Raw genomic sequence first — 14,676 nt, forward strand, 5'->3', positions numbered from 1 at the left:
GATTTTGTTTTAGTCCGTCTCTCACAGTTGAAGTGTACCTATGATAAAAATTACAGACCTCTACATGCTTTGTAAGTAGGAAAACCTGCAAAATCGGCAGTGTATCAAATACTTGTTCTCCCCACTGTACATTGTACCTTATAGATAATCAGGGGAAATCCAGAATATCAAAAGTGTCACCTATACACAAGCATGAGATGAGAGGGGCCTGAGCGATGAGGGGCCTGAGCGATGAGGTGGGGACTGAGATTGTCTGCAGCTGGACCCCTCTCACCATAGGCAGCACAGACAGGCATTCAGACTGCATTTTCTGGTGTACTGACGAACTGCTGAGGAAAGATGCTTTTGGTATCCATGGACAGCAGTGGCATGTATTAGTAAATGGACTATCCAGGTTAAAATACCTGTAGTATAGGCCTAGTAGGTACTCCGATGCACCAGCCGCCAACACAACCCTTAATTGCTTGACAACTGATAACTCAACAGCCTGATGTTCTTCCTGTGTTAATTTGGCTCAGCGTCAGTGTGACAGCTGCATGTCACCGTATTGACCTCTCTCTTGTAATTAAATCAACTAATTGAATTTATTAAAAAGCAGAAAGCTATCAAAATACTGTACCTCTCTCACATAGGCTCTGGTCAAATGTAGTGCACTATATAGGGAATAGGGTGCCATTTGGGACTTAACCTGTGTGTTCTATTACTGGAGGCTGGCATAAGACTAGCTAATGAAATTGTTTACAGTTCTTGTTGCTGACGATCCCTGTTGCTATGACTCAGACCTGACTACCAACTGAGAAACAGGTTACCAGGAAATGAGAGAGAAATGACACAAGGTCATTATTATTAGCCTACCTTTTATTTAAAATCACACTTTAATCAAAAAAGGACGGAAAATAAAGGTTTGACCCTTTATTTCCTCTGACATGCTGTTGCCACCGTTTCCATCCTTTTCTTCTACTCGCCCTCCCGCCCGCCCTCCATCCCTCCCGCCCGCCCTCCATCCCTCCCACTCTCCCGCCCGCCCTCCATCCCTCCCTCTCTCCCACTCTCTCGCCTGCCCTCCCTCCCTCCCGCCCGCCCTCCATCCCGCCCGCCCGCCCTCCCTCTCTCCCACTCTCTCGCACGCCCTCCCTCCCTCTCGCTTCTGTAAAGCCTACAGGGAGAGGTGCGAACAGGTATAGAAAACACACACATAGTTGACAAAGCTACAAAAGAGTAAAATGAGATACTCTGTAAATAACTAGGTAAGATACTCAAGTGAGAGAGTGGTGTGGAACCTTCCTCGGTCTAAGTTTTGCGACAAGACCGCCACTTACAGTGGCTGCTGAGAAACCAGGGGAGACTGAAGAACTAATTGCTAATTGCCCTCCAATACAGCCACTGATTACCAAAACAAGTCACAAATTGCCCTGCCCCTTGATCCTGGTTGATGTGTCAACAATTATCTGCAAATTAGGGGCAGTCAGCAGTTCACACACAAAGTAGGCCACTGGGAAGACAGGCAGCCCTTAAAGTAGATGGCCCTAGCTAGCAAAAAGACATTACTAGACCACAACAGATAAAGACAAAAAAATTATACTTATCACTCCTGGAGATATCAGGAGGCCTCTAGCTATAGAAGAGTTGATTCATTGGACTGGCCCTTTGTTTGGATCAGCAGAGGGTGCGACTGCAACAATATCTACAGAGTTACACTGTTCAGAACAGCGGACTAGGCTCTGTATCCATCAACTTCTCTGAATCAATCTTATATTTTCTTTGTCAATCAATCTCTCTTTTCTCAGTCTGCATTATTCATACTACGTGGTATGCAGTCACTATTGACAGAGTCACTGTTCAGAACAGGTGAATGTTGATCTATCCACCTCTCTCTCGCTCTCTCTGTTTCTGTCTCAATCAATCTCTTTCTCAATCAATCTCTCTTTTCTGTCTAAAGGCTGGTAAAACAGGACAGCCTCTTTATTATTCTCTAACCTTTATTCTGGTAAGGTCACTCAGAGAGAATGGCTAAATAATTGTGCATTGTTTGCTGTGCCATGAATCTATATCTGAGGCTTTGTCTCTGTTGATTGGGATTGGGGAGTGTGTGTGTGGGGGGGGTGGGTGGAGAGGCACTAGACTGTGAGAGGCTGGTAGGGAGGAACTAAGCAGGGACATGGGCTGGTACAAGTCGTAAAGTGCAGTAGACAAAGACATGTGTTGGAGAGTAGCAGTTGTGAATGTAACATCTGCTCCTCATTAGCAGAGAGGAATTAAAGATGTGTGTGTGTCACCGGCCGACCTACAGTTGAAGTTGGAAGTTTACATACACTTAGGTTGGAGTCATTAAAACTCGTTTTTCAACCACTCAACACATTTCTTGTTAACAAACTATAGTTTTGGCAAGTCGGTTAGGACATCTACTTTGTGCATGACACAAGTAATATTTCCAACAATTGTTTACAGACAGATTATTTCACTTATAATTCACTGTATCACAATTCCAGTGGGTCAGAAGTTTACATACACTAAGTTGACTGTGCCTTTAAACAGCTTGGAAAATTCCAGAAAATTATGTCATGGCTTTAGACGCTTCTGATAGGCTAATTGACATCATTTGAAGGTGTACCTGTGGATGTATTTCAAGGCCTACCTTCAAACTCAGTGCCTCTTTGCTTGACATCATGGGAAAATCAAAAGAAATCAGCCAAGACCTTGTAGACCTCCACAAGTCTGCTTCATCCTTGGGAGCAATTTACAAATGCCTGAAGGTACCACGTTCATCTGTACAAACAATAGTACGCAAGTATAAACACCATGGGACCACACAGCCGTCATACCGCTCAGGAAGGAGACGCGTTCTGTCTCTTAGAGATGAACGTACTTTGGTGCGAAAAGCGCAAATCAATCCCAGAACAACAGAAAAGCACCTTGTGAAGATGCTGGAGGAAACGGGTACAAATGTATCTATATCCACAGTAAAACGAGTCCTATATCGACATAACCTGAAAGGCCGCTCAGCAAGGAAGAAGCCACTGCTCCAAAACCGCCATAAAAAAGCCACACTACGGTTTGCAAATGCACATGGGGACAAAGATCGTACTTTTTGGAGAAATGTCCTCTGTTCTGATTAAACAAAAATAGAACTGTTTGGCCATAATGACCATCGTTATGTTTGGAGGAAAAAGGGGGCAGGCTTGCAAGCCGAAGAACACCATCCCAACCGTGAAGCACGGGGGTGGGAGCATCATGCTGTGGGGGTGCTTTGCTGCAGGAGGGACTGGTGCACTTCACAAAATAGATGGCATCATGAGGAAGGACAATTATGTGGATATATTGAAGCAACATCTCAAGACATCAGTCAGGAAGTTAAAGCATACTTCCAAAGTTGTGGCAAAATCGGTTTAGGACAACAAAGTCAAGGTATTGGAGTGGCCATCACAAAGCCGTGACCTCGATCCTATAGAACATTTGTGGGCAGAACTGAAAAAGCGTGTGCGAGCAAGGCCTACAAACCTGACTCAGTTACACCAGCTCTGTCAGGAGGAATGGGCCAAAATTCACCCAATTTATTGTGGGAAGCTTGTAGAAGGCTACCCGAAACGTTTGACCCAAGTTAAACAATTTAAAGGCAATGCTTTAATTACTAATTGAGTGTATGTAAACTTCTGACCCTCTGGGAATGTGATGAAATAAATAAAAGCTGAAATAAATAATTATCTCTACTATTATTCTGACATTTCACATTCCTAAAATAAAGTGGTGATCCTAACTGACCTAAAACAGGGAATTTTTACTAGTATTAAATGTCAGGAATTGTGAAAAACTGAGTTTAAATGTATTTGGCTAAGGTGTATGTAAACTTACGACTTCCAACTGTATGTGCTTGACAAGCGCTAGTCATCAACCAGACCACATCAGTTTACAGCTCTTTCTCGCTCTCTCTTTCTCTGGGTGAAAAAAAACAGATTATATTTTCAAATCTCAAAATATTTTTCAGTCGATCGGAAGATTACCATATGAGGCTGTCAGACTCTCCTCATCTTTTCTCTATCTGATGCTTCTGCAATCGTTTAGCAGCTAAATACCCCCGTTGTCATGGTAGTGGAATGTTAATGACCAAGCACTACCACATTCCCGAGGTCTACATTCCAAATGGCACCCTATTCTCTTTATAGTGCGCAACTTTTGACCCTATATGGTGCACTACTTTTGACCAGGGCCCCTAAAGGACCCAGAAACAGAGAGAACTCAGTCAAACCAAGCTGAGCTGTACTACGTTGGCCTGGTTACACATCTTCCATAGTTGCTGGAACCGTGCTGGAAAAGACAATGAGTACCTGAGTCAGTACGGTAGTGTGAGAGAGATGGAGCTGCGCAGGACTGACTGACTGACTAGTGTGGTCTGTCCCAATAGGGCTTTGGTCAAAAGTAGTGCACTATATAGGTAATAGGGTGGCATTTGGGATGCATACTGGTGGATTACCATGTTTTAAGAACAGAATGAGAACCAACTAGAATTACTAAAGACAACCAGAACTTCGCCAGAACTTAAACCCAGCCCCCTCTACCCCCTCAGCGTGGCTCTCTGTGGGGGATCAGAAGGCTTGGGGTGGGGGTGGCCTCAGGCTGAAAGGTATTCACAGTCCTCACTGTCCAGACCTTGACAACATATATGACAGGCACACAACAAACAAGGCTATCTCCTTCACCGAGAGCAGTGGGGATGTGATGGGGGATTCTGAAATGCTTGAGGACAACACAGATGAACTAGGCCTATAATAACCTGACTGACTGACTAGGCAGCTTTCAGCCTTGGTCTCCTGCAGGACTTTTGATCTCGGGTAGGTTACCAGGGTTGTGTTCACTAGGCACAGAACTGAAGAAAATGTTCTGATACAGAGTGAAACGGGGGGGTACTATCAAACTTGTCCAATAAGAAACACTTTTTTTTTTTTCTTCCGTTGCACAATGTTTGGAAACATTTGTTGCTATGTTGTGCCGTAATGAACACGATGAGGACTCAGATCAAGTCTCTTCTATCTGGCAGTGAGTGAATGGTCACTCAACACTTAGCTATACAGTGTGAAACACTGATTTAGACAGTCTTATCCAGTGCCACTGGCAGATGACATATCACTAGATGGTTTATAATCCAGCATACCAAAACTTGATATGAAGAACAGTTTGGTACCAGAATTGTTGTTACTTCTGTCAAATGTGTCTGATCAAGTCTATCAGCGCAGCCGATGTCCCCCTTATAGCGTGAGAACACCGTGCCTGCTCCACTTAGCCTGCACTGGGAGTCTGGGGCTGCATCATGTTAACGCTTAAATAATGCGACAAGGCATGTGGAAAAGTTGAAACTGTTAATTACTGTTTGCAAAACAGTGTCCATACATGCTACATTTACATTTACGTCATTTAGCAGACGCTCTTATCCAGAGCGACTTACAAATTGGTACAACACTACAATGCAAGACGATATGTGATAATATGCTAACCATAACGCAAAATATGCTGATTTCAAAGCTGATTGTTACCTAAACTTTATTCATTTGCGGTCTCTCTCAAGTCTCTCCCAAAGATAATCTATTGCCTCAGCGAACTGACTGTGTGTGTGTGTGAGTAGGGCGCTGACGGGCCGACCCCCTCTTGCCTCGTGAATGACGTCATTACTGGTTAAAGGGACATTTCAAAAAGTATCAACTAGGGCTGTGGCGGTCACAAAATTTCGTCAGCCGGTGACTGTCAAGCAAATAACTGTCGGTCTCACGATAATTGACTGTTAATTAACAGAAACACATTTAGCATCTCCTGGCTTTCACACACAGCCTACAAGCCACTGATGCAGACCTTTGGAACATCTACATTTAAAAAAGTGTAATAAATCCATGTAATATAGCCTACACCTTTACAATAAATCCATTATTTATTTTAGACAAGTCTAAAGAAGCATGATATGAAGAAAATGTAGTCTATCTCAGAAGAACAGAATAGCATACTCTGAGTTGTCCTTATGTTAGGTCCTGATCTGGCTATGCCATATGGCTGGTGAGCTACACTTGTTAATTTAGCAGAAAAGATTTGCTTAGAATTCCGTAGCATTATTTTATATTATTTTGCTAGCACCATGCCAGCTCCATGCTGATGCTCCAACCAACCTAACCAGTGGCAGTCAGTAGGTGGTAGACTTATATAGGCTACATATTATACATTAAATATGAAACATTACATAAAGATTATACAGAGACGCAATCAATGTGATGTGAGGGGAGATTCTCCATATAATCAATAAAGGGTTGCCAAATTCTGTAAAATGTCTCTGACTTGTTCCTCAAGCAGTAAGTAAGTGGGATACAACTATTAACTTCAGATACCCCCCTGCCAATTGCAATGTGGCTATCTGATTTCAATTTCAAGGCAATACATTTCTTGGCAATCGCTAGTAAGATTTCTGTTAGCTTTATAGCGTGACTTTGCCTAAGATTGGAATTAGTAAAGTTACCCAGTAGACAGAACTCCGGATCTACAGGGAATGCAGCCCCATGAATTGAAGATATGGTATCGCATAACCCTTGCCAGAAACTGTGCAGCTTTGAACACTGCCAAGTGGAATGGAGGAATGTTCCTTCATCTGAGCCACATCTAAAACATAGGGAGGAAATATCAGGGTTGAACTTGTGCAATCTAGATGGGGTGATATAGAGCTGATGGAGGAAGTAAAACTGGATCAGTCTGTATCTGGAGTTCAAAGTGGATGTAACACCACCCTGCATAGGTCACTCCATAGTCCCTCATCAATATTGATACCCAGATCTTTTTCCCATTTAAGTTGGGGTTTAACTAACTCAAGTAGTGGTTATCCTGACATAAGAGCATCGGAAACACAGGAAATGGGCTTGAACAGTGGTTGGTATCCATGGCAGAGTTGTTCAATAGGTGACGTCTTAGGTATGTTCCATTGGCCCTTGAGATAAAACCTTTTTAAAAAATCGTAGTTGTAGGTAACTAACGAAGGCCTTGTTAGACAAGTGGTATTTCTGTTGCAGCTGTTCAAAGGACATGAGAACTCCCTCCTCAAAACTATGTTCCAGAAGAGTGATACCCTCAGATCATGGCCTAAAGTTACTATTCTGGAAAATCATATTCTGGATCTATTGTTCATAGATGGGTTTTAGGGGAAAGAAATCCCTCTCGTCTGAACAGCTCATGCAGTTTGCACCATGTCAGGACAGAATGTATCATTAAAGGGTTGTCTGATAGTTTTTATAGATTTCATGTCCCATTTTTGTAAAACATATCTGCCCCAGTGTCCTCATGTACCTCAAACTTTTCAATGTTCAACCATGAGGGTGAAGGACCATTGTCGAACAACTGAGCCAGAAATCTAGACTGCGCAGCCCATTAATACATTCTAAAATTGGGGAGGTTTAAGCCCCCTTGATCGTAATCAAGGGTCAGTTTGTCCAGGCTAACCCTAGGAGTTTTGCCGTGCCAGATAAACCGTCTGGTCAGCTTGTCGAGAGAGGAAAAGAATGCTGCGGGCACAGGGATGGGGAGAGATTGAAACAAATATAGATATCTGGGCAGGACATTCATTTTAATTACATTCATTCTACCCAGTAGAGTGAGTGGCATGTCCATCCATTACACAGGTCACCCTCCACCTTTTGCAACAAGCTGGCCAGATTGAGTTTATCAAGGTTTTTCAGGTTACCATCCACCATTATGTTCAAATATGTGAAGCCCATAGGCTTATGCTTGAAAGCTCATCACTAGGTTAAGGACCCTGGAACTAAACACCTCCCTCTGCAACTGGATCCTGGACTTCCTGACAGGCCGCCCCCAGGTGGTAAGGGTAGGCAACAACACATCTGCCATGCTGATCCTCAACACGGGGGTCCCCCAGGGGTGTGTGCTTAGTCCCCTTCTGTACTCCCTGTTCACCCACGACTGCGTGGCCAAGCATGACTCCAACACCATCATTAAGTTTGCTGACGACACAACGGTGGTAGGCCTGATCACCGACAACGATGTGACAGCCTATATGGAGGAGGTCAAAGACCTGGCAGTGTGGTGCCAGGACAACAACCTCTCCCTCAATGTGAGAAAGAAAAAGGTGATGATCGTGGACTACAGGAAAAGGAGGGATGAACACGCCCCCATTCACATCAACGGGGCTGTAGTGGAGCAGGTCGAGAGTTTCAAGTTCCTTGGTGTTCACATCCCCAACAAACTATCATGGTCCAAACACACCAAGACAGTTGTGAAGAAGGCATGACAACGCCTATTCCCCCTCAGGAGACATTTGGCATGGGTCCCCAGATCCTCAAAAGGTTCTACAGCTGCACCATCGAGAGCATCCTGACGGGTTGCATCACCGCCTGGTATGGCAACTGCTCGGCATCCGACAGTAAGGCGCTACAGAGGGTAGTGCGTACAGCCCAGAACATCACTGGGGCCAAGCTTCCTGCCATCCAGGACCTATATACTAGGCGGTGTCAGAGGAAGGCCCTCAAAATGGTCAAATACTCCAGTCACTCAAGTCATAGACTTCTCTCTGCTACCGCACGGCAAGCGGTACCGGAGCGCCAAGTCTATGTCCAAAAGGCTTCTTAACAGCTTCTACCCTCAAGCCATAAGCTAAATAATTAATCAAAGGGCCACCCGGACTATTTGCATTGACCCTCGCCTTTGTTTTTACACTTCTGCTACAAGCTATTTATTATCTATGCATTGTCACTTTACCCCTACCTACATGTACAAATTACCTCGACTAACCTGTACCCCCGCACATTGACTCGGTACCGGTACCCTCTGTATATAGCCTCATTATTGTTATTTTATTGTGTTATCTTTTAGATTTTTTACTTTAGTTAATTTAGTAAATATTTTCTTAACTGCATTGTTGGTTTAAGGGCTTGTAAGTAAGCATTTAACAGTAAGGTCTACACCTGTTGTATTCAACGCATGTGACAAATAACATTTGATTTGATGGTCAAAGAAAGACAATGGAAAGTATTCAGACCCCTTGACTTTTTCCACATTTTGTTACATTACAGCCTTATTCTTAAATGGATTAAATAAATGTTTTTACTCCTCAATCTACACACAATACCCCATAATGACAAAGCAAAAACAGAAATACCTTATATACGTAAGTATTCAGAGCCTTCGCTATTAGACTCGATATTGAGCTCAGGTGCATCCTGTTTCCATTGATCATCCTTGAGATGTTTCTACAACTTGATTGGAGTCCACCTGTGGTCAATGAAATTGATTGGACATGATTTGGAAAGGCACACACCTGTCTATATAAGGTCCCACAGTTGACAGTGCATGTCAGAGCAAAAACCAAGCAATGAGGTCGAGGGAATTGTCCGTAGAGCTCAGAGACAGGATTGTGTTGAGGCACAGATCTGGGGAAGGGTACCAAAAAATGTCTGCAGCATTGAAGGTCCACAAGAACACAGTGGCCTCCATCATTCTTAAATGGAAGAAGTTTGGAACCACCAAGACTCTTCCTAGAGCTGGCCGCCCGGCCAAACTGAGCAATCGGGGGAGAAGGGCCTTGGTCAGGGAGGTTACCAACAACCCGATGGTCACTCTGACAGAGCTCCAGAGTTCCTCTGTGGAGATGGGAGAACCTTCCAGACGGACAACCATCTCTGCAGCACTCCACCAATCAGGCCTTTATGGTAGAGTGGCCAGACTGAAGCCACTCCTCAGTAAAAGGCACATGACTGCCCGCTTGGAGTTTGCCAAAAGGCACCTAAAGGACTCAGACCATGAGAAACAAGATTCTCTGGTCTGGTGAAACCAAGATTGAACTCTTTGACCTGAATGCCAAGCGTCACATCTGGAGGAAACCTGGCATCATCCCTACTGTGAAGCATGGTGGTGGCAGCTTCATGTTGTGGGGATGTTTTTCAGCGGCAGGGACTGGGAGACTAGTCAGGATCGAGGGAAAGATGAACGGAGCAAAGTACAGAGAGATCCTTGATGTTAACCTGCTCTTCTAAAAACCTGTTTTCGCTTTGTCATTATGGGGTATTGTGTGTAGGTTGCTGAGGATTTTATTTATTTTATCCATTTTAGAACAAGGCTGTAACGTAACAAAGTAGAACTAGTCAAGGGGTCTGAATACTTTCCGAAGGCACTGTATATGCTCCATTTACCTTGGTAGGGATGGAGATTGATAATACCAGAGGAGAATGGTCACTAAGCAATCTGGGGAGATAATTGGTATCTAACACTCTATGAACAGTTGGGTTGATAGCAAAAAGTTATCTATGCGTGTGGGTGTGAGTAAAAATAATAGTCCCTATCCTGTGGGTGCATCTGTCTCCAAACGTCTAGTAAATTGAAATCCTTCATGAATGACATGGTGAGCTTGGTGGCTTTGGAGATGCAGGGTGGGAAGATGTACAGTAGAGAGAGGATGATACATTAGCTGAAGTGATGGTGACAACCATAACAACGCTGAACTTCTGTGTCAGTGTGCAAGTTACATTTCTCCATGGCCTTTATCTATTTTTATTTTAAATATACTTTTGCTTCTTTTTGAGAGACTACATTGAAGAGCAGACAGTAAAGATAGAAGGATTGCAAGTCAGAAGGGTAGTCGTTGAACTTTAACCCACGCTCACTTTGGTAGCCTAGGCTGTGCAAAGAAAAAGCCATATCTGCCCATCATAATCTTTTATTTTTATTGGCCAGTCTGAGATATGGCTTTTTCTTTGCGACTCTGCCTAGAAGGTCAGCATCCCGGAGTCGCCTCTTCACTGTTGATGTTGAAACTGGTGTTTTGACCTAGGGAATAGGGTGTCATTTTGGACATAGCCAGTGTCTCTCATCAGGACAATTCCTCACTGCCACACCGACAGAGATGGAGTGGATCAGTTGTTTTATCTGTGTGCGTGCATCAAAGTGAAGCGTCTGCCTGTTACTATGTGGCTCAGGTTTACTTTTCATGCATGCTGCCGCTGTGCAGCTGTGTGAGTGGCTGAGAGCAGTAGCAGTGTCTCCAGCAATTAAACGGTTAACTCTCAGCAGCTCCTCTTCTGAGTGGGGAGAGGCCATTTGAATGGTTAGCTCCCCCAACCAGACAACACATTGGTTAAAGCTGAGGGTGGATCTGCGGCTGCAACTGTGCTACAGAGTGGAGTCTACTCCCTGCACTGGATCAGGAGTCTGTGTGCTGTGTGGAGGCCTGCAGTCAGAATGAGCGGCTGTGTGTGTGTGTGCGTTTGTATTTTTTGGGGGGGAGGGGTCGTCTATGTTGCAGTTGAGGTGAGAGACTGGAGGGGAAAGGGGGAGGCAGAGGGAAAACCCCAAATTCAGAGAAAATACTGTCAAGATGATTTGATTGTCAATGTAAGCTTCTCATCCAGAAATGTGTGTATCTAAACCCCTCTGTCTAGGATTTGAACAGAGGTATGGAAACATTTGATACAGTTCTATTATCCGTCATTACCCTACTTTTACACAGATTTTAAGCATAGCACTGTTTTTTTAAAGGAGTTTATCACTCATTTTACATTTACATTTTAGTCATTTAGCAGACGCTCTTATCCAGAGCGACTTACAGTTAGTGAATACATATATATATATTTTTATACTGGCCCCCCGTGGGAATCGAACCCACAACCCTGGCGTTGCAAACACCATGCTCTATCAACTGAGCTACATCCCTGCCGGCCATTCCCTCCCCTACCCTGGACGACGCTGGGCCAATTGTGCGCCGCCCATGAGTCTCCCGGTCGCGGCCGGCTGCGACAGAGCCTGGATTCGAACCAGGATCTCTAGTGGCACAGTTAGCACTGCGATGCAGCGCCTTAGACCACTGCGCCACTCAGGAGTATGTCGTCAGTCACTTCTTTCTCTCATAATGGTTTTGCTCTGCATTTTCATATATAACTATATCTTTAGGTGTGTAAGTGTGTGTGTGCGCGCAGTTTGCTTGTTCAGTCAGTTGTTAATGCACACACACCCAAACAGGCCTCCACGTTTCACTCGGTTTCAAAACGTTTCCACCTAGGGATGGGCGATACAGTGAGCTTCAAAAGTATTGGGACAGTGAAATGTGTTGTTGTTTTGGCTTTGTACTCCAGCACTTTGGACTTCAAATGATACAATGAGTATGAGGTTAAAGTGCAGACTGTCAGCTTTAGTTTGAGGGAATTTTCATTCATATCGGGTGAACCGTTTAGAAATTACAGCACTTTTTGTACATAGTCCCCCCATTTTAGGAGACCAAAAGTATTGGGACAAATTCACTTGTATGTATTAAAGTAGTCAAAAGTTAAGCATTTAGTCCCATATTCATAGCACGCAATGACTACATCAAGCTTGTGACTCTACAAATTTGTTAGATGCATTCGCTGTTTGTTTTGGTTGCGTTTCAGATTATTTTGTGCCCAATAGAAATTAATGGTAAATAATGTATTGTGTCATTTTGGAGTCACTTTTACTGTAAACAAGAATACAATATGTTTCTAAACAATTCTACATTCATGTGGATGCTACCATGATTACAGATAATCCTGAATGAATCCTGAATAATAATGAATGAGAAAGTTACAAAAACAAAATTTGGGGGGGGGGGGTATGATATTTGTGCTTCTAACTTTCTCACTCAGTATTTGATATATATGAGTGTATAAAATAAAACATGCTCTTTCCATGACAGACTGACCAGGTGAAAACTATGATCCCTTATTGATGTCACCTGTTAAATCCACTTCAAATCAGTGTAGATGAATGGGAGGAGACAACTGAGACATGGATTGTGTATGTGTGCCATTCAGAGGGTGAATGGGCAAGACAAAAAATGTAAGTGCCTTTGAACGGAGTATGGTAGTAGGTGCCAGGCGCACCGGTTTGAGTGTGTCACTGGTTTTTCACGCTCAACAGTTTCCCGTGTGTATCAAGAATGGTCCACCACCCAAAGGACATCAAGCCAACTTGACACAACTATGGGAAGCATTGGAGTCAACATGGGCCAGCATCCCTGAGGAACGCTTTCGACACCTTGTAGAGTCCATGCCCCGACGAATTGAGGCTGTTCTGAGGGCAAAAGGGGGGTTCAACTCAATATTAGGAAGGTGTTCCTAATGCTTTGTACACTCAGTGTGTGTGTTTGACACAGGTTTGCTGTGAAGACACTGAATGCTACTGATTCCTTGGCCTCTTTCTAACAACGTGACCTAGGCTACACACACACGCTTCATCTAGTGCCAAGCTGGCAAGAATGCACTGTGGTCGAGTGCTCACACACATGTACACACACACAGTAAAGTTCAGTGCCATCGCTGGAGGTGCAGAGCCAGTTGGCATTGGCAGTGTGTGTGTCAGAGAGAGGTAAACACCTTGCTGACTGGCCTGTCCACCAGATTAGCTCATCCCATATAGTCATATAGAGCCAGATTAAGATTGGCCAACAGCCTAACAAGGGGCTCAGGTCAGGCCACAGGTCAGGCCACAGGTCAGGCCACAAGATATTACCTGAACTCTTTCTCTCTATGTAAATCCTGTCACTTACCATTCCCCCCCTCTCTCCTTCTGCGCTCCCACAGTGTGCCCCCCCAGCTGTAAGCACCGGGCCTGTACCAAGGACAACCAGTGTTGCCATGAGTCATGTCTGGGAGGCTGCTCTGAGCCCCAGAACAGCAGCAGCTGTGTAGCCTGCAAGAACCTCCAGTACCAGGTACAGTATGGAGAGGATCAACAGACGTTTCTCACAATTGATTAGTTGATAGTTGTTTTGTTTTTTTGGTTGATGTGGATGCTTCTAAATACAACCATAGGGCGGTGCATAATTGGCCCAGCGTCGTCCGGGTTTGGCTGGGGTAGGCCGTCATTGTAAATAAGAATTTGTTCTTAACTGACTTGCCTAGCTAAATAAAGGTTAAATAAATAAAAAAAACGCAAAGAGAAATACATTTTAACTAGTTTTTATTCTTCAAGAATTCAATTTCTTGATGGGTGCTAGAGATGATTAATCGATGAATCGAAGAAAGTATTTTAAAAAATATAAAATTGATTTATAGTAAGATGTGTGCGTGCATACTAGACACAAGCTTACTTTTCTATTGCTGGGGGGGAAGCTGAATCAAAACAGAATTGTGTTTATTTAAACTCATATGTCTGTCCAGCAATGGAAAATATCACTTAAAATTGTTATATTACCAAATATTTGAATTGATATGGATGTTCTCCATCAACTAAACAATTCATCCACCTAATCCCTATTCCCTTATACCAGGAGGCCTGTGTGGACCGCTGTCCCCAGGGATACTACACCTATAGGGGCTGGCGCTGCGTCCCCTTCTCCTTCTGCCAGGACCTCCACAACAAGTGTAAGCAGAGCAAGAGCAGCGACTGCCATGAGTATGTCATCCACAATGGAGCCTGTATACCTGAGTGCCCCTCCGGATATACTACTGTCAACTCCACCACGTAAGTCTACTTACTGTATATTCAACTCTTTACACCATGGTCAACTCCACTGCGTAAGTCTATAATACAGTACTATACACCACCATCAACTCCACTACGTAAGTCTATAATACAGTACTATACACCACCATCAACTCCACTACGTAAGTCTATAATACAGTACTATACACCACCATCAACTCCAGCACGTAAGCCTAAGCACTACGTTTGTAAGTCTACCTGTTTACTGTA

The 14,676-nt window shown here is 43.9% G+C and overlaps 1 protein-coding gene across 2 annotated transcripts in view; it reads left to right on the plus strand.

Moving 5' to 3' along the window:
* LOC311146660 (insulin receptor-like) overlaps positions 1-14,676 on the plus strand; it is a 93,712-nt gene that overhangs the window by 46,702 nt on the left and 32,334 nt on the right. For both annotated transcript variants that reach the window (XM_084183192.1, XM_084183191.1), the window contains exons 3-4: positions 13,563-13,693; positions 14,252-14,445. In XM_084183192.1, the coding sequence (XP_084039318.1) occupies positions 13,563-13,693; positions 14,252-14,445 (325 nt within the window). The remainder of the gene's footprint in view (positions 1-13,562; positions 13,694-14,251; positions 14,446-14,676) is intronic.

Source organism: Coregonus lavaretus, assembly GCF_964263955.1.
Source record: "Coregonus lavaretus genome assembly, chromosome: 19".
NCBI classification, from domain to species: Eukaryota; Metazoa; Chordata; class Actinopteri; order Salmoniformes; family Salmonidae; genus Coregonus; species Coregonus lavaretus.